The following is a 20024-nucleotide window of genomic DNA, read 5'->3' on the forward strand; positions in this document are numbered from 1 at the left end:
AATTCCTGTCCACCAGCAGTTAAATCTGGGGGAGCTATGGATGCTCACCCCTCATGGGATGACCTCGGAGCCTACAGCATCAGTACTTCCATGTGCACAATATTCACAGCTTGTGTTAAGAGAACTATGACTAAGTGTGTTTTTCTCTACAAAACACATCACTTTTTTTCTGTGGTTTTCTCCTCGGGCCCACCTATACCCTGAGAAGCCCTTGGGGTGGAAATTCTCACTTCCAGGCATCTAAAACAATTGAACAAATCATACCCACTTTGTAAAGTTAATTAAATCCTCTTAGCTTATGGATTGCACAAAATACCAGTTTGAAGCTGGCCTGCCTTCCCACCCCTCTAGATATCAAACAACTAATTTATAAGAATGCTGAATGTATTTGATGGATTTTAGCCCATAAATACAGAGAATCTGTGGTCAAAGTCTTTTCCTCCATTGCTCCTCAGTTAGTGATGTGTCTCAGCTTTTACTCTCTGCAAAACTAAACTTTGGTTTACTTTAAATAAAAAACTGGAGGCAGTCCCATGAGTATGAATCAAACCCTTGAGCCTTGTTAAGCAGGAGACATAACACCAAAATCATCTTTGAGTGGAAGAATAACTTTCATCAGTTGTTTTTAGGAACACATTTTAAACAGGGGCTGGGGACTGAAAGAGCAGAAAAGCAGCAGAGGCAGGAGAGAGACCAACTCTTACCAAATACTGGTCAATACTTTTTTTTCCCTGAAGCCCATCCCAAGCAGCAGTGTGGAATTATCTAGTGCAGGCATCGCTGTCACAGGGAAGATTCACAGATGTACCACAAACTTTTTACCATTAAGTTAATTTTCAACTTCAAAATCATTTTCAACTGTCTAATGAGGCATAAAGGCACAATAATTAAATCAGTTGGTATTTATGTCAACAGCTGAGACACTTTGAGGCCATGGTCTGGTTGTATTTAAGGGGAGTTGGGCTCAGTGGAGCAGTTACCCCTCTCTCTCCCAGCTGGTAGAGATGGGAGGGCTTGGGCAGGCTGGCGAGGGGACTGGTTCCCCAAGAGTCCTGGGTGAGGTGGGATCTTGTAGGTGAGTGTGCTTGCAAATAGTCACAAAGGAGGGAAGAAATGGAAAGCAAACTGGGACAGGTGGCCCTGGTGTGTTTTGTATTTCACTGGTGCTGTGTGTTCTCTTGGGGCTGCCTGTTGCAGCAGGACTGAAAGTTTGAAAATGTGGAGGTGGGTTCATGGCTGACTGAAGTGCCCCATGTGGAAGCACAGCTTTTACTGATCCCAAGAACAGGAAAATCATGGACAAAACCAGCTCTGCCATCTTCTGTCTGCATGTCACGTGTAGCTTTGTGTAAGAAGGTACCAAAACTAGAAAGCACCTGCTGGTGTTAGACTGTATTTTTGCCTTTGACTATTAATTACTAACCTAAACTCACTGCCTCTGCTGGAGACATCGCTTTTCTTCTGCCTGGCAGAGCATGTTGCTGCTGTGGGCTCTAGCCCATGACTGGAGATGGAGGAAGTCTGGTCTGGTCTCTGAACTAGATCTCAGAAAACATCTTCAGCAATTTCTGCTTTCTGCAATTTTATGAGATTGGTCTCTACTGAGGTCAGAGTTAGACACTTGTAGGGTTTCCAAAATCATCTGACTGCAACCATGCCTGCTCTTACAGGGTTTGTGGGCCATCTTTAAGACTGCTAATCATGAAAAATGCTTGTCCATAAGGGGTTTTTTAATATAACTATTCCAGACTAATTCAGACTAATTATTGTATCAGCAACTTTTCCATGTAAAGTAAGGTTCTAGAATATCTGGTAACTGAAATCTTGAATAAAGTCTCCTTTCTGCTGTGCAGTTACTTGCTAAACAGACTTTGCAAAGACTGCAGAGCAAGAACTTTGCAGTATGATACACACAAACCCACGCAGGTAGAAGCTCCCTGTGCTTTTTTGTTACTTCCACTTGTGCCAGTGGATCTTGGAACAGGCACTTCAAAACGAGCCCCAGGTGGCACTTGGAACCTTTTCACACATTAAGAGATTGTCCAGCTGCACAAACTGGCAGCACATTGACCTGATGAGGCTGACGAGCTGCAAACTGATTTTTTTTGAGACAGCTCTCTGCCTTTCCTTTTCTACCTGCAAGAATCCACTAGATAGCAGTACAGAAGCAGAAGGCAAGCCATGTTTTTCTGGTTCTTCCCAGCACACTTGGACTTTGGATGGCCCTTTTCAATGCACTCTGCTGCATTTAGCCCAGTCTTGCTGTAGCAACAAAGCTGATACAATGCTGTGTTCATCCATTCCTTCCTTAGTTGCCTGGAATGACCAATTCTGTTTGGACAAGCTTCCTGGAAATCTGTCACTGAATAAAGACCCAAATTTGTCCCCCAGGTGAGACTGAGCTTCTCCCTGCACTGTCATCATCTGGACATCAGCTCACAGCCACTACTTAGTGGTAATTGGAGAAATGAGGATCATTGTAGGGAAGAAGTCTCCAGGATATTTATGCACCAGGTTTCATTAGTTCTGTTCACAGAACAGCTGGGGCTGTGTGTAAATGACATGGTATGAACTGTACCTGGCAGAATATGGCAAATAAAATATTTTACTCGTTGCCTTAACTGCTAAAATTTTGTTTGCTGTTTTCAATGCTAGCAAGCAGAAGAGTGATATTTTCATGGGCTTAACTGCTCATGATAAGCTCAAAATCTTGTTACTAAAGGTGTAATGCCTGGTTAAAAGCCCATCATTTTATCATTTGAACTTGGAATTGCATTCTCATTTTGCACCATGCTACATTTATTTGCACAGAATTTTGTCTGTCTGAAGTTCTTCATTCCTGAACTTAATGTCCTGAATTACTTTTGCTTTAGTACTAAGCTTGTCCAGAGAAGAACTTCCAGAGAAGTCCTTTATTAATTGGGCAGAAAGTTAAAAAGCAGTCAGAAAGAGTAAAAAATATTTGTTGAAGATGATGTTGCAAATCTTTGGGAAGGATGTGGTTTTGGCAAGGAAACATTTGTGGGACTTCCTCCAAGGCTGTCTTTGCAAATAGAAAATAAGGACATGGGGAAAGAGAGGGGTCTTCAAGCAGAAGTCAGAATCAGGGGAAAGGAGGGATTAAATGAATGTAACTGAAGACAAAGTCAGAGGTGGAGACTATGCCAAATGTTTAGGAGTGTAAGAGCACAGAATGTGTTCTTGCTGCTCAGCACTGTGGAAGAGTAATGAGCCTTAAGGGATCTATGGAATGGCAAAACAAATAGAATATTGAAGTTCCTGGTGGTAGTACCATGCTGAGTGTCTTGGAGGAAGACAGGAGAATAGGATGGCCTGTTCCAGTGCTTGACCACCCTCTTGGTAAAGAAATGCTTCCCAGTGTCCAGTCCAAACATCCCCTGGTAAGCTTGGAATCATTCCCACATATCCTTGACTGAGTACCAGGGAGAAGAGATCAACACTTCCCTGTCCATGTCCCTTCCTCAGGAAGCTGCAGAGAGCTGTGAGGTTTACCCCTCAGCCTCCTTTTCTCCAAACTAGACAAATCCAGAGTCCTCAGCTGCTCCTCACAGGACATGCCTTCCAGCCCTGCCACCTGCTCTGTTGGTCTCCTCTGGGTGCACTCAAGTACCTGAATGTCCTTCCCACACTGTGGGGCCCCAAAGTGCATACAGTGCTCACACTGAGGCTGCACCAGTGCTGAGTACAGCAGGACATCCCCTCTTTTGACCAGTTCCCATCCGGAAGTGTAGGAAAGAAACAGTCGCAGTATGTAAAATCTGGAAATGGAGAAATGAGACTCCAGTGGGGCTCACTCAGTGACTCTGGAAAGGATAAGAGCTACTTTTCTTCCACTTGCTGGCCTGGAGTCTCCATCAACTAAAATGACCCATTTTGTGCTGTTTCACTGGATTCTGATACAGATCTTTATAGGTGAGTCTTCACCTGCTTTTTGTGTGCTTGCTAAAAAATGCAAAATTTTGTAAAATGAAAACCAACAGTTACTTTGTGGAAAAAAAAAAAGTTGAAAAAGATCATAATTGTATACGGAACTTGAAAAGTTTTCTTAATTTACTGAGTTAACACTGATTGAGATTTGATTTTTTTTTCAATTTTTAAAAATGTATGCAGATTCTTCTGTGTGTAGAATCATAGGCTTGGTTATTTCCGTTGTTCTCTTCCCTTGCAGAGCTCCTGAAGGATGAGAAGGGTTTTTGTTACCTCCTTTTTATCTTGGCTCAGTGCTGAGAATGGGTAGCCAGTGAAATGCTTCTTTTCTGTTTATCAGTCATATCCTCTGCAATTGGATCAGAATAGAACCTTCAATAAGAAAGAAAAAAAAAAAGATAGGGCAAAGATGCCAAGTATCTTTTGCAAAGTAGGAAAATTATTCCAGAAATAGATCAAAGGGAAAAAAATTCTTTTTCAGCCAGCTGTTTCAGCTGGAGGATATATGTTTTTGTCTATCCAATGACCAGTCTGTGGGAGATAAGATCACTATGATAGCAACTCCTGGGGTTACTGCTTAATGCCAGCTGTCACTGAGGGTGGGTTCAAGAGAGACTATATACAGATAAGTGTGTGATCTGAACAATTGTGAATACCCTTTCCTATTTTGGATGATATATTAAACATCTGGAGCCCGTTTCTCTCTCACTGATGAAGGACTTAGAGCAGCAAACCTCACAGATTTCAGCAGGACCACTCAGGCAGAGCTGATGCTCAAGGTGCTTTGGGTCAAATCTGGAGGCCTGGAGGGTAACTGCCATGGAGAAGGACAGGATTCCTCTCACAGTAAGACCAGTGTGTCACAATATAACCCTCTCCTTATTTCAAAGACAGTCCTATTTACTATTTCCTCGGGAAAATCTGTGGAAGAGGCTTTAGCCGAGAAGTAAGTTTTTCAATCCTTGCAGAGGCTCATCCTGTTGAATCCAGGCTGCTGCAGTACTGGAGCTTTTCACACCAACCTGCAGTGCAGGCAGATGTTGGCAACTTTGGCTTCACGGAAATTAAAAGAGGATTTGAAACTGCAAAACCTGTAACGTTTTAGCACAATGCTACTGGGAAATTGCACTGGAGACACTCTGGTGCCTCGTGTCTTCCCTATTCTTCTTTTAATTTGTTTACTTAGTTATTTATTTACTACATTCAGGCCTCTGCTTCTTTCAAAGGGAAGAGCAGGCAAATTTTCATTTATTAAAGAGCTGGCTAATGAAGCTACTTTTGTGCTGTGCAGAACTGGGCTGAAATAAGAGCAGAAGATGAAACCATTTCTCCACAAGAAGCAGCAACCTTTATTCTAGCAACAGTTTTAGCTGGTTTTACACCTATCATTGTTGGGCTGACTTGAAAATAGGTGTAAACCCACTCAGTGACTAACCCCTTGCTCCCACAGAAATACTTTCAAGGTCAAGTGGATGTTTTGTTCTGTGACCACAGAAAGAGGCTGTTTTTTGCTTTTCTGTCACAAGGCAAATGAACCTACCTTTTCTAAGGATACCATGTCGCAAAGCCTTATCCTGTATTCAGGAATTCAGTTTCTGGCACATCCTACCTTCATTTCACTGCAAAAACTTCTGCCCTTCACACCATATTGCCTGTTGTTTTGTCTGCCTCTATTCTTTTAGCATTTGGAGCTGTGGAAACCCAAACAAGTTGGCTTATCTTGCCAATGGGATAAGCAATAATGAATCTGAAATGTCATCCCAATAACAAGTCGTGAGGCAGCCTGCCACAGACTAAAACCTCACCTAGGGAATAGTCCATTAAAGACAAAACAAAAGAGACATGGACACAGTTGGAAGCATCTGTTTGCTATCTGGGAGTCATGCCAAAAAGGAAAGGCATTCAAACAGCTGGCAAAATATAAATGTTTGGCAAACCAGGGCCAAAGCTGGAGATAACAGCACCAGCAACTGTAAGCCCTCTTTGGGGTAAGCAAGCTGGCCATGAGACATCAGATCTGCAGGATGATCCTCTTGCTGAAGCAGAGGACAGGTCTGGTTGCTCCCCAGATCCCTCAGTTCCTGCTCCACCATATGTAAAGGATGAAAAGGGGACAAAGGCAGAAAGGTAGGACAACTAGATGCATGTGGACCATAAAATATTCATCCCTGTATGGGAAACTGTTTTGTAGAGTGCCTTTCATAAAGAAGAAATCTCTTTTGGGGTAGTCTGGGAACTGCACAGACAGTTAAGAGGGAACAATCTATAGTAAAGATTCAAACCAGGTGCCACGTTGGAAATTGGCTGTAAACACCAACTAAAGCTGGCCATTAAGTAAAAGGACATGACAAGCATGTATATGCTCTTTTAAACATCAGTGTAACACTGGCAGCTAAAGCTTCTGTGTACACAGTGCTTAGCAAGGTAAGTGGGAGGGTTGGCAGGGCTTGCTCAGTGCACTTTCTGAGAGCAGGTTCACATAGACAGATCCCACTGCTCTGCCAGCTTAATTAGGCCCTAATTTCACACATGAATAGATATTTTGGAGCCTGCTTTGGAGACTGTCAATGAAAGGCAACTGTGACAGCATTTCTTTTTTGAAGGAGATGATGGTGAGGACTGAGAGAACCAGATGTCTTTCACAACATGTTTCTGAACAACTTTCAAACAGCCTCCGAGGCGAGGAGATGGGATGGGAGCAGAGTTCCCAAAATCCACTTGCATAGGTCTGTCTATGCTTGGGCTGCCAGCGACAGACCTCAGCTTCACTCTGTGAGTGATGTGTTCCATGAGCCTCCCTCCAGCAGCTGGCTGGGGCCAGAGCATGGGGCCCTCCAGCAGCAAGCAAAGCCCGTGAGCTTCTGGCTGTTGCCTGTAGTGCCCGAGGCCAGGAGCTGCCACAGGCTCCAGGAGAAGCCCTGGGGCATCAGAAGCGTGGCCTGCCCGCAGGCAGGAGTGTTTCTTCACCTACCTCGTTGTGTTGTGCAGGTAGAGTAACTCATTGGAGGCTGACAGCACTCACCTTTCCTTGTTCTCCCTTGGCAGCACACACAGCATCCCAGACTGTTGTCGGAGGAGTGACAGGGCAGTCTGTCAGGCTGCCTTGCGGCTACCGGGTGACTCCGCGTACGGGCGTCTCCGATGTGTGCTGGGGCAGAGGCTCCTGCCCAAATTCAAAGTGCAAGAACACGATTTTGGAAACCCGTGGGAGTAGGGTGAGATTCAGAAAATCTCCGAGATACGACCTCCAGGGCTCTATTTCCACTGGAGATGTGTCTCTCACCATTGGGATGGTGGAGGCAGGAGATGCGGGTTTATACTGCTGCCGTGTGGAGATCCCGGGCTTGTTCAACGACATCAAGAACAACATACGGCTGGTGGTGGCCAGAGGTGAGTCTGGGGACCCTGGTGATACAGACAGCAGGGAGAAACCTCTCCCTGGATAGCAAAAATCAGAGCTTATGTGTACTTTGGTGTTTCTGGGTCGTTTTTTGTTTGTTTGTGTTTGTTTGTTTGGTTTTTTTTGTTTGTTTTCCAAAAGTGTTTTTCCTAAATTACATAGTTTTCAAGGGAGATCTGCAACAACTAGTTGCCAATTTGAGTCACATTTAATGTGCAGTTTAGATGGGAAAATAAAAAAAGGACTTTACCCTTTTTTTTGCCTTTCAAATTAAATGTTTCATTTCTCATTGTGTAACTATATTTGAATTTTTTAAAGATGATGGAATTATAAGAGGGACTTATAATTTGAACCCTTCTTGGAATGAAATTCAGTGTTTCATTTGGGGTTCACCCCAACACTGAAAAGACTAGTTTCATTCATGCCATAAGGAGGCCCACTGTGATGACCCATCCTTAAGGGTGCTTCCTTCCCCTTAAGGGTGGGTTGTCACACCCACATATTTGGAAATTATGTCTCAGAGTCCTGAAGGACTTCTTCCCCTTCCTATTGTTTATCTGAACTGCAAGGATAAAGCAAGGTCTTCCACAGGAAAAAAGAGATGATACCCACTCTCCATGCTGCAGAAAGCCAATTTTTTGGGGACTTTTACAGTGTGCAATTGGTACACACAGAGCAGGTTTGTTTGGCTGTTGTAAGCAACACAACAGGAAAGTGGGTGAAAAGTGCTACAATTGCATGTCTGCCCCTGAGTTTGAGATAACAGAATCTGTTTAAAAAAAAGGGCTGGTTGCAAAGATTAGGCAAGAAACTCGTAGCTGAAAAATTGAGCTATTTTATTTATTTTGTTTTTATGAGGGCATTGAAAAGCAGAATCACAAAGTTTGCAAGGTTTTGGGTTCTACCATGCAGACTTCTGGCCCTTCCACTTCTACAATAGGATCAGGATGTGAGTGTTTGAGACCTAAAAAAAAAAAAAAAGGGGGGCAAATCTGTAAATCTATGAAATTTGCTGGTGGGTCATGTCTTCTGCTAATGAAGCTTTCTGAATAGTGACTCTTCCACCTCTGTTCTCAGTGTCTGAGTAGCGAGGTAATTTCATTCATTTCTGGGTTGGCTTCTCTCAGTTGCGACTGCTCTGATCTGGCTTTTCTCTTGGCTGTGTTTTTTCCGTGCAGCCCCTCCAGTGATGACAACCACCACGAGAAAGGCTCCTGTTTCCCCTAAAGGTTTTAGAAAGACAACTTTTGCTCCCCAGGCAACCTCTGTTCTTCAGCCAACAGCACAGACCGCTGTCCTCCTGACAACCACAACCACCGACTCTCCAGATGTAACTACACTGGAGACCATTGCTCCTCCAACAATTCCTGTGACAGAAAAAGCTACTTTTCCAGTAACTATGATGACAAGCAGTGCTCTCCCACATTCTTCAGCTATCTCCCATGAAGATGACATGTTTTGTGTCACAGAGCCTGGTCCCGTTCCTGGAAGTACGGAGGGTAATCAGCACCAATCTTTTCCCTTTTCTCTGCAGCAGAGATGATCTGTGTGAGTGTGACTCTGTCATTATAGACACTCTCCAAATATGTTTGTAGCTGGGAAGTTTTCTCTGAGATGCCTGTAGGTATGTCTTAGTGGGTTTAAGGAAACAGAGGTCAGGTGTTGTGGATAATGCTAAACTGGCATGAACAACCAAGGTAGCAGAGGGTCAGACTTCATTTAGAGGAGTTTTAACAGCCTAGAGAAATAATGTCACAGAAACCTCATGAAGTGCAACAGAAGTAAATGCCCAAGTCCAGCTTCTGAGGTGGAGTAAGAGAAATTCACCTAACTATGCACTAATTTTTTTCTTGATTTGGAAAAGACAATTAAAATGATTTGGTGAAAAGGTTAATTTAGAGTATGTTCTGTTTGAGCAATAAAGTCAGTGAGAATTCAAAACATGTTAAAAATTGAGTATTTACATTCTTATCTCATGTGACATAATAGAAACAAGGCTGGTTCTATTATTAGTGATCAGAGTGACCTGTTATCATCCTAACCATTCCTAGGTTGCTACTTTATCTGCATTAGTGACTTCTTTTCCATGGATAGATGACTGCACAATTTTGAATGCCATATAGAGACCCTCCTAATCAGTAATCTTTATAAGCATTACTCTTCACTTTGTTTCAGTGACTACTGAATTCCCAAATATACTTCTGACTGAAGAGGGAAGTACAAGTGCTGACACCTCTGTCATGATGGAAGATGTGCCAAATGCAGGTGAGTAGGATACATTGCAAGGTCAGAAGTTGCTGGTTCAGAGAAATTAAGAAGCTGGCATAAATAAAAGCACTGATTATTTCTAAGAGTGTACCAAACACATACTGCTAGTTATTCATTGCATTTGGCTGTGAGGGGTATCTGGGGTCCACACAGAAATTGTTTGAAATCAGGATGTAACAACAGCTGAGGAAAACATGTTTTTATGCCTCCAAAGAAAGATTTTGAGTCACTCTATCTCAGGTATGAGAGAAGTTAAAAGCTGAACTTTTCAACATCCAAGCTGAATTTTTAGATATCCAATTTGTCGTCTCTGTGAACCCTTTGGTGGCCTGGTGGAAGGTGTCCCTGCCCATGGCAGGGAGTTGGAAGTAGATGATTTTTAAGGTCCTTCCCAACCCAAACCATTCTATGACTCTATGACTTGTGACCACCTGATCTCCCCACCTCCGTGTGACGTTGCGGGTGCCTCGTGCGTACGAAGTTTCCTTTGGCCGCGGTCTTTGTCACCGCAAGCCTGTTACAGAGAGATGCCTTGGCAGTGACTCATCTGGTCTCTGGTACATTTTGCTCAGATGGAGACTCCATGGTTGTTCTCTTGTCAGATCTTTAGAAGCACTACTCATTGTGGTCTTTCTATTCAATAGGGTGTGACCTAAGGCATAGGGGCTCTCCTGTCGTAGGGTGTAAGCCGAGGTTTTGTTTCACTAAGCTGAGTGACTCCTCTGTTTTTAAGATGCTGCTTAACACTGGGTGCTTCCTGGTGCTTCAAGTGCTCCAAATACTTAAATAGTTCAGCACCTTGCAGCGTGAGTTTATGATGATGATCCAAAGCTCAAGCCTAGGTTAACTTTTGTGTGCTTAAATTCACTAGTACAAGCAATAGATTAGGATCATAGGGTAACAGCAGAAAAATTTGCTGTGAGAGTTCTTGAGTTTTCCTGTAGTTCATCCTTCTTTCCAAAGCTTAGAAAACTAGAAGTAAATTATTCTTAATAACCTAGATTAAAAAAAAAAAAAAAAAAAAGAAAAAGCGCATCATCTTCATAGAGCTTTCTTACATCTGCGGTAAGTTATCTGAATGTAAAAATGTTTCCTGTGGTAATGCAGCTTTCAAAACCTGTAATCATCTATGTCTGACCACAATTAAACTGAGGCAGTTCCTGCACTGAAACATATGCTTTTTTACTACCTCTGCTGTCCATGTCATCTTGTCATGTTACAGAAGTGAGAACTCCTCAGCAGACAAGTTTCTACCATCTTCTACTGTCTTGCTTCATGTGCTGCCCTCTTTCTTGATGAAGATTGACATTTCCCAATAGCTTCCTCAGCTACCACTTGTGGTGGAAACTGGTTGTTCTCTTTTGGTGCAAGGTGCTTTATTTCTCCTACTCAGAGTCAGATTTTGCCCTCCTCATTCCCTGAGAGTTCATTACTCCTTGACTGAAGCAGTGACAGCCACAGTAGCCCTCACTCCTTCAGGTGACTGTGCCAGTAACAATTTCAATCTCTTTCATTTTCAGTGATTTCAGCAAATTCAGATGGCAAGGCTGAGCAACATGATGATAGTGGAGATAAGGTAAAACTTCCTGTAAGTTTCAAGAGTGTTTGAGTGGAAATCAGAAGGACAGCAGGACATGATAATGATTTTCTATGTATTCATACTAAAAGGGACAGCTTTTGCAAACAGTAGCTTGAACTTTTGTTTAGAAGCTCAGGAACCATCTGTTCATTTTTCCAGTGGATAGAGCCAAAGCCTGAGAGCATCCCATCTGTCTTGGACACTTCAGAAAAAACTCATCCCCCTGACACCTCTGTAAGAGAGGCAGAGGTATGATCCTTGGGATGTGACCAGGCAAAAGGCAATTTAGGAGGGTGTTACACTTCCCTGTGTCTAATTAAGAGAAGGATGAGGGTGAATAAGCTCCTACTTCTACTTTTGACACTTTATTAAGTAGTGCATGTTAAGTGGGATGAATCCAGTTTCAGCATTTCAGAAGAAGATTTATTAGATACTGAACACATTGTTTATCATGATCAAGTTGACGTGCCTTCTGCACTTTGTACAACCAAGCTCAGAAAAGCCCAGTGCAGATAGTTCAGTGCTCTCAGCCAGTAGTACAACTCCCTCCTGTGTGAATAGCTCTGAAGTAAACAGGTTCCTAAAGCCTTTTCAGTTTTTCTCTTCTCCCTTCCAGTTTCCCAGCTCTGTCATTCTCATTGCCTGTGTCATAGCGGGGACCGTTCTTTCCGTGCTGATGTTCTCACTGTTTTGGAAACGTAAGTATCCTTAAGCACATAATTGACAAAGGGTTCTAATGCTGGCCAGGTGCACATGTCCCTCTGTGTCTCTGGTTAATCTTCTGGGACCTTTGCCATGGCTCTTGTGACAGTGCTCTGTTCACTTCGTGGGCGTTGCTGTCCTTACTCCAGCACTGTGTCACCACAAGGAGACCAGGGAGCATGGTTTGGTGGGGATGCAGCAGGAGGCCTGTGCAAAGAACCTTTTCACTCACTTTTGGCAGGTCTGGCTCATCTTGTTGGCTCTTTCTTTATAGTTCAGTGGTCCCATAGTTTCCTGGAATTGCTCCTGAAAGACATTGGTGTAACTGGAATCAGAATGAGAACCTTTCTTTCCTTCTTAGCCCACAGAAATTTTGCAACTTGCTATCATTGTTTTTCAACTCATTTGACAGATACAGTAGAATTATAGATTTTGTTTTGCCATTGTGACATTAATATTATTTTGCTTCTAGGTAAACAAGTAAAGAAACATATAATAAAAAGGTAATCCATTTTGTAATTTCCTATTAAAAGTTCTAGGGTAATTTTTCTTAGAGACAGGAAGGTATTGGCCAGTGATTGTAATGGGTGTAGTATTGGCTTGGGGTGCTGACTACAGGAAGCTTCAGATAATTTTACTGCAGAAAATCAAACAGTGATTCCTGGATACTGCTTCTCTACACCACTAGAGAACTTGAGCAAGTGGTACTTGTATAGTGACCTCAGCTGCTTTATTTTTGATCTAATACCAGGGACTGAATACCTGTGCAGGTGTAACTGATCAGTTCATGTCTTCTGGCTGATCTTGAAAAAAAAAAAAAAAAAGGATTTTCTGTGGACAAACCACAGTGTTGTCAGTAAAATATCATCCCTTTTTCAATGATAGATGGTCCCTCACTGCATACTCCACCTAGGGGATAGGGATTGGGGGCCAAGGAGATGCTCTTTTCTGAATCCCATGGTGGTTACCCTACAGTCATTATGAGATCTCAACAGCCCTTTCCTATCCATTGCAAGCAGGGTAAATGCTTCTCTGATGTAAAAAGGGGGTGTTGCTTCATTTCATTTAGTGGACTCAGGAGCTTCAGTTTTCTGTTTCAGTGGGAATTTGCTGATGTTACAAATAAGAAAGGATGCTCTGAAACAACAGAATCCTTTTGCCCATCCATAGTGATCTGTGCTTCTCACTGCAGTGTTGGACCTCCAGAGGAGCAGGAGAAAGTTTTCAGTGGTGCTGAAGGAGAAAACAACATTTTTTCCCTGTGAAGACCTCCTACATTATCTGTAGATGCCATGGAAAATAAAAAGAGCCTGTTTCATGCTGCACTAAGAGATGCTCGTGAGCCTCCAAAATATCAATGGGTGTAAACCACAGGCCAGAGCTTCAACTATGAAAATTTAAAAAATTTTAAAAAATGCAAATTGTGCCATATCACCCTTAACATTCATTGCATAAAGAAGCTGATTTGAGAAAGGGCTTTATGCATTATTCATGGATGCTTCTGGCATCTGCCTTCTTACTAACACCATTTTGCACAATTGAATTTATTTTTCTCCATTTTACTAATGCTCTTCCTTGAATACAACTTATACTGTGAAGAACAGAAGAGAGAAGAAATTACATGGAAAGCTGCCTATCTTCAAATTGCCAAAAGGAAAGAAGAAATATCAGAAACTATGGTTCTTACTGCTTTCATGTAATCAACAGAAAAATTAGCTACAAGAATGCTGTGAGTTTGAATCAAAAATGCTGATTACTTAAGAGGTACCAATACTGTCTGTGATTCAGCATGTTTGAATGACCCTTAGAGATGATGTTAATAAACTTTTTAATTTACCACTGGCAATTGTATTTTTATGCCACATTCTAAGGCATATGAACAGGAGTTAGTTATTCCCCAGATGTTGAAATGACTGGTGTGCTATCCCAGCTCTCCAAAGAAGTACTGCAGTGTTTCCAGAGGTGGGAAAATGCCCAGAAGACCAACATGGAGGGAAATTTTTCTACCCTGCCCACACAAGCCCTCATACCACTCATTCCTATATCCATTAGTGAAGAGGGACTGGCCATGGAGGCTGGGGGATCACCTGTGGGATATGCTGTAGAGTTTTTGTGTATCTCCTGGGGGTCCTCATCAATTCTGCTGCAGTGACTGTAGGAATGGCATGGGAGAAGGTTCAGATCCATGACACTGTTTGTTCCCTCTCTTGCCTGGAGTTCACCAGGGCCAGCTATGGCACCTCTGGGCAGCAACAACTTGAAGTAAGAGCACATTGTAGGAACAGCATTTGATCAGAAGGAAACGTTGTGTGGTAGCTCTGGACTTCCCCACCAGTCATGCTCAGGGCTGTGGTGAGACTTTTGGATCTTCCAGCATCTTCTCACAGGCTGTAAGCTGGGGGAGGCAGGGGAGGTTCCTCTTTGGGGTCCCTCTTAGTCTTGCTTGGGTTCAATATCCTGGTCTAGTGGTGCTGTGGGAGGCAGAGGAGAGTCCCCAGAGAGTGGATGTGGCTCCAGGCTGGGGTTGCCCAGCTGAGCCCTGTGAGTGTCACGCTCTGGTCACTGGCCCAAAACACAGCACGTGCTGAGCCCAGGGCCTGGCACCTGGCACTTCTTCTAGGCATGAATCCAACACAAATCTGAAAGGAATAAAAGGGAAAAAAAAAAATCCCCAACAGTTTTGACATACTCCTTTGAAAAACCCAAACTTTTCTTTTTGCCTTTTTTCCCAGGCCAATGAAACCTGCTAATTAAGGCAGCAACAGCTCCACTGCAGCTCCAATTGGCAGAGCTGGGCCAATCCTTTTGCTCTTATTAATTAGCTCTTCACTAATGACTCCTTTACAGCAGAGCTGGCTCTCACTTGGGAAGGTTCCAGCATATTTGCTGTGGTGCTGGCTGGACTTGAAGGCTCTGTTTTTGGGGAGCTGCACAAAGGGAAGAAGAGATGGGAGCCAGCAAAGTGAGTTTGATCTGATCAGCCACGTGGAAATGCAGCCCAGAGATGCTGTAGCAAAGCTGTAAGTTCAACCTGTGTCGCTGAGTGTTTTTATTTATCTTTTATCCGCCCCAATTACTGAGGCAGAGCTTTAGGTTTAGAGTGGCAGTTGGAAGCAAGGAATCTGGGAGGGTTACATCTAAATGAAAATGCACTGAAGTTATTTGTGAGGAACTGACTCTGGCTGTCAGTATGTTCAGGGAAAGGTTAAAGGGAGCCTTTTAAAATGTAGCTGGAGGAAACAAAAGTGCTGTTTTCCAAAAGCAACAGAAGACCCAGAATGCAGTCTTTGGGTCCAGTGGAAAAAACCTAGATGAAAGCAGCGCATTCTTAGAGAGAAAAGGCTGTCAGAGAGGATGTCATTGGCATCTGGAAATGCTGGTCTTTATTTTTAAGACTTTTACCTCGAAAGGCAAAGAAATGCACTTGAGTAAAGATAAAGCACTGCAGCCAAGAAAACCCTCTGTTAACAGATTGAAACAATACACAGGGCAAAGGAACAAAGTTGTTTGCTTCAAAACTGCCATGCCTTTCCCCAGAACTCCAGTGCCCCCATCGTGACCTCCCACCACCTCTCAAACTTCAAAGCACCAAGACCTGAAATTACTCAGGTTTGAGGCCTCTCCTCAGCACTCTGAGCTGCTGGAGTTATCTCAGCATTTATGGACTTGACTGAGAGCCTGTGGCAGAGCAAAGTAGGTTTTAATATTTTCAGAGTCCATGTCAAACCTTAATGGTGTTGTATCTGGGGAGTCTGGCTCAGCTCCGTGGAGCAAGGTGGTTAATTAATGAAGGATTTAGCTTTTGGTCCAAGTAATAATTTTTACTGGCCCCCAGTACTTTATGGACAATTGTCTGTATCAAAATGACCGATTAAACAGGGTAAAGGAGGTCTGACTTGAAGAGATAATGACTGAACTACCTGATTAGTATGGAGGAGGTACAGAAAAGCAATTAAAAAGGGAGATCTGAATATTTTGGGATATGGGATTGACTAATGAGAAAACAGGAGGAAGTACTGAAAAAATAAAAAAAAAAAAAAAAGGCAAGTGCTGAGTTAGAAATACAAATCCTTTAAAGAGAAACCAGAGGAATGAATTAAATATCATTTTGAGATTAATAAGAGACCTCTCTTAATAGACTTTATTGGAGCTGACTGTTCTGGTGGTCCCTTTCCATCTCAGCAGCACATTTCATTATGTTTCTAGGTTTGTTTCTTAGCCTTAATGTGCTTTTCTAGGCATTTTTTAAGGTTAATATAAATAAATCTCTTGGTTCCAAAGGTGAAATGTAATTGGGGCTTAAGAAAGAGCAAGCAGAAGGGAAGAATGTGGCTGAGAATACAGGAAATTAGAAATAAGAATAAATAGCATCGTGGGACTTGGGGAAAGAATAGAGATAACCACACAGTGTGAGGTGAATGCATGAAAAAGTGGAAAATTTTAGCCTAGTACAAAGAGGAAATGGGATGTGTTGCTGCAGACATGACAGCAGATGGCAAAATTGAGCTGCAGAGACTGAACAGAGAAACATCTGGAGAGATTAGAAAAGGCTGTAAAGGTGATGCAGATTTGCTGACATCAAGCAGAATAAATGCAGCCTATCCCAGTGATGATGGAGGTGCCAGCCAGGAGTTCATGGATGGCTCCAGGGAAGTCTTTCAGGACACTTGGCCTGGGTTCCAGCTTATGTGTCCTCTAGCAACACAGTTTCTTGCAAGTCTTAGTAAAACTCTGGTTTTCTTTTGCTGCTTGGGCCGTGGTGACCATGCACTTCTTGGTTTCCTCTTCCCACCACTGTCTGGTCCCAGCTGGGAATAGTGTGGTTTTGGTTTCTCTTACTAACTTAAAACACAAAACCCAAGACTCAGCAGTTCCCAATCACGCTGTGGAAGCAGTGACCTGGGAAAGGAAATGTCAGCCCCAGCTCCTCCTGTAGCTCCTCTTGGCAGGTTCTCCCTCCTGTGATCGAGCAGGATGGGGGTCTTGGTGAGGAGCCCTCCAAAGGATCACTTTGGGGAGTGCTTGGAAACTAAGAGGAACACTGTGATTAAACTGGGGCTTCCCACTGAGATCCCTCATCTCCTCAGCCTGTAGAACAGAATCAAAGAATAGGATTGTAAAATCATTTAGGTTGAAAAAGACCTCCAGGATCGTCAAGACCTCCAGGATCACCACCTGGTCAACTAGACTGGAGCACTAAGTGACATATTCAGTAGTTCCTTGAATACTTCTAGGGATTAGACTTTACTGCTTCCCTGAGCAGCTCATTCCAATGCCTGACCATCCTTTCAGTGAAGAAATTCTTCTTGATGTTCAACCTGAACATGCCGTGGTGCAGTTTGAGGCCATTTCCTCTTGTCCTGTCCTTTGTTCCCTGGAAGCAGAGCCTGACCCCCACCTGGCTCCCCCCTCCTGTCAGGGAGTTGTAGAGAGTGAGAAGGTCCCCCCTGAGCCTCCTCTTCTCCAGGCTGAGCACCCCCAGCTCCCTCAGCTGCTCCTCATAGGACTTATCCTCTCAAGTCAGCTAAAGAGCTCCCAGTGGTTTGAAGCTGAGATAGGAAAGGCCATAAAGACACTGGGGAGACAGATGCAAACTGTGTGCAAAAACTGTGCAAAGACCGTACAAAAACTGATGGAGGGATTGGGGGGGAGGATGTTGGGAAGTGATCTTTGGTATGAGTTCACTGACTTTCTTTAGTCTTTCAAGCATTTCTCCAAGGGGAAGGGAAATCCTCTACTTCCCAAAATAGCTTTTGAGTTTTGATTTTTTTTTTTTTTCCCTAAGAAGAAAAGAAGATGTTTGTTCTTTGGCTATTTCAAAATGCAGGGGTTTTTTGGTTTTATTTTAAAGTATCTAGAAAAAAAGGAAGGTTTTGTAGCAATGTGTTTTGGGGTTTGTTTTGTTTTCAATACCTAGGAAAAGAGGTATGTGATAAGTAATCTAAACCAAGGAATAAATCCTGTTTATAGTTATGTTTTCTAAAACAAAAAATGTTAAGGCCCAGCTCTCCTCTCTCATGTACTGGTGTATGTTCTGTGGTTCTACTGATATTAGTGAACCTTGAATCCTTCAAGGTAACCCCTTCTCATGCTTAAATGTACATCTAATGAAGATTCATGGCTTCAAAGGTGCTCTCAAGCACCAGAGCTGGTGTCATTCTTAACTAAGATATCCAGTAGTTAATAAACATCACGCTATCATTTGCATATTTAATGTAGGGTACAGAATTTTATGGAGAAATCTATAGCTTTTAATCCAGTGATGAATCATTTATGGGATTTTGGATTATTCACTTTACACTGAATTAAGTTGTCTCTTTTCACCAAGTGAGCCTCCCCAGCATGGTCTGTGTCAGGGCCAGGCTGCACAGTGATGGATGTTGCTGGGATGAATTATTTATTGGGTGTTTTAGATCACTTGCCCAGCAGTGAACTAAGCCCGTTAATTTTAAATCTGTTCATATCCATTCCTAAGTGCACAAAGAGGTTTTCATGTACATGAAATTCATCTCTCTTTCTTCCTCCCACTCCCTCCAGTGCACTAGTGAATTACCTGTGGAGTTTGGGTTGGATTGGTTTTGGGTGCAAAGTTTTCTTCAGGGGATGCAGTGACTCTGCCCTGCTGTGAGGGACTGTCTGTCCAAGCCAGTTTTGGACCTGATGTGAAGGAGGTGTTTGTGTGAGTCCTTCAGTTCTCACTTGTGTCCTACTCTAAATGCTGTGGAATGGAAACAACTGTGATTTCTTAGCTTGTCATGCACATGGTGTAACCCTCCCCAGTCCCAGGGGGCTGTATCAATGGACCCAGTGTGGTGAGCAGGGAAACTGCCATAGGCTGTAATCATAAAGCATTGATTTTTTAAAATTTTATTTTATTTCAACCCAATGCTGGAGGAGGGCCCTTTCCCAAGGCTTTCCTGTGAGCTCTGCTTCAAGGACAAGGGGAATTCAGTCTCTCAGTGGAGCAGTGAGTCAATGCTGCTTTGGAATTCTGCTTGGTGTTTTATGCCCTTGGCCCATTATCTAATGGGGAATATGATGAGGTAATTATGGAAATACACAAATTGCAACCTCATGAATACCAAAGAAATTCATGATGATCCATGCTAAAAGAATGCATAAAAATGCAAATCATTTGTAAATGGGGAGCAGTAAATCTTGTTAGTATTAATAACTTGGAGCATTTAATTGCATCAGGTCTCGATGAATTCTAACCAAAGCCCTCTGAAGAGATGGTTTGAAGACTCTATCCTGTGAACTGTGTACCATGAGGTCAAGGGGAGCCCTAACTCAGATCCACTTGGTGGATCCACCTCTGGCTCCCTCCATAGCTGAGGGAGGCAGCAGAAGTGGCTGTTGGCCAGTTGGAACTTGGCCAGTTCTTTTGTGGGCTAACGATGGGATTGGGATTTATCTTCAGGGTTCTCCCTGGTTTTTGTCATATCACATTGAATCTTATTTGGGATGCTGGGAGGTGCTCCCAGAATTATCTCAGGGAGGAAAGAGAGAAGAAATTCCACCTGAGTTCAGGTTTTTGCCTTTTTTGTGCTGCTGTTGTGGTACATCTGGCCAGGCTTTTGTTCCGAGTCTGCTGGGGTGAGATTCCTGCTAGATGTGCACTCACTTGAAGCTTTTCCAAGTCATTATTCCTTTCCTTTAAACTTTACCAGGCTTGTCAGTGCCTGGGTGTTTGGTAGGGTTCCTATTTATCAGCTCGTTCCTCTCCCTTTAGTTCATTCATTTTCTGTCCATAGCTGAGTTATTCTACCCTAATCAAAGATACTGAATGGCACTTTCATACATGAACCCTGCAGCTTCATAAAACCTGATGAAGGAGAGAGGAATATTCCAAGGGAAAACGAGAAAAGGTCATGATTTATTGCTTATAAACAGCTCCCTGTATCTTATTATCTTTGCTGTGTAGAAGCCTGAAGATCTAGATTGGGCTTTATAATTCACATTGAAATTCAATGTATAACATGTCTCCTGCAAAGCCACATTTTTGAATAATACTCAAACTCTACTAAACAGGTACTCATTAAACCACAACACCTTATAAATTCTTCCTGAGTTTTGTTGACAGTGCACATCAAACACAAACCGTTAAGTGCTTCTCATTTTCCTGGT

The 20024-nt window shown here is 42.9% G+C and overlaps 1 protein-coding gene across 3 annotated transcripts; it reads left to right on the forward strand.

The window, feature by feature from the left end:
- Positions 1-3768: 3768 nt before the first annotated feature.
- Positions 3769-13734, forward strand: LOC126638336 (T-cell immunoglobulin and mucin domain-containing protein 4-like). 3 transcript variants are annotated; one of them, XM_050312125.1, is made up of 8 exons: positions 3769-3933; positions 6994-7338; positions 8527-8847; positions 9524-9613; positions 11137-11204; positions 11812-11893; positions 12370-12400; positions 13090-13734. In XM_050312125.1, the coding sequence occupies exons 1-8, from the start codon at positions 3885-3887 to the stop codon at positions 13160-13162; spliced, it is 1059 nt and encodes a 352-aa protein (XP_050168082.1). In that variant the 5' UTR covers positions 3769-3884; the 3' UTR covers positions 13163-13734. The 3 variants fall into 3 exon arrangements, with proteins under 3 accessions (XP_050168082.1, XP_050168081.1, XP_050168080.1); XM_050312124.1 differs by having other exon boundaries at positions 3870-3933; positions 11137-11192; XM_050312123.1 differs by having other exon boundaries at positions 3870-3933; positions 8527-8838.
- The last annotated feature ends 6290 nt before the right edge of the window (positions 13735-20024 follow it).

The sequence above is a fragment of the Myiozetetes cayanensis genome, unplaced genomic scaffold, assembly GCF_022539395.1.
Source record: "Myiozetetes cayanensis isolate MyiCay16 unplaced genomic scaffold, myiCay2020 scf17, whole genome shotgun sequence".
In the NCBI taxonomy this organism is placed as follows: Eukaryota; Metazoa; Chordata; class Aves; order Passeriformes; family Tyrannidae; genus Myiozetetes; species Myiozetetes cayanensis.

Excerpts from the sequence above, each read along its gene's own strand:
- LOC126638336 (XM_050312125.1), top strand. The coding sequence starts at position 3,885 with ATGACCCATTTTGTGCTGTTTCACTGGATTCTGATACAGATCTTTATA. Across the intron at positions 11,894-12,369 it reads GTTCTCACTGTTTTGGAAAC|GTAAACAAGTAAAGAAACAT; the intron begins GTAAGTATCCTT and ends TTTTGCTTCTAG. Across the intron at positions 12,401-13,089 it reads AAGAAACATATAATAAAAAG|TGTTGGACCTCCAGAGGAGC; the intron begins GTAATCCATTTT and ends TTCTCACTGCAG.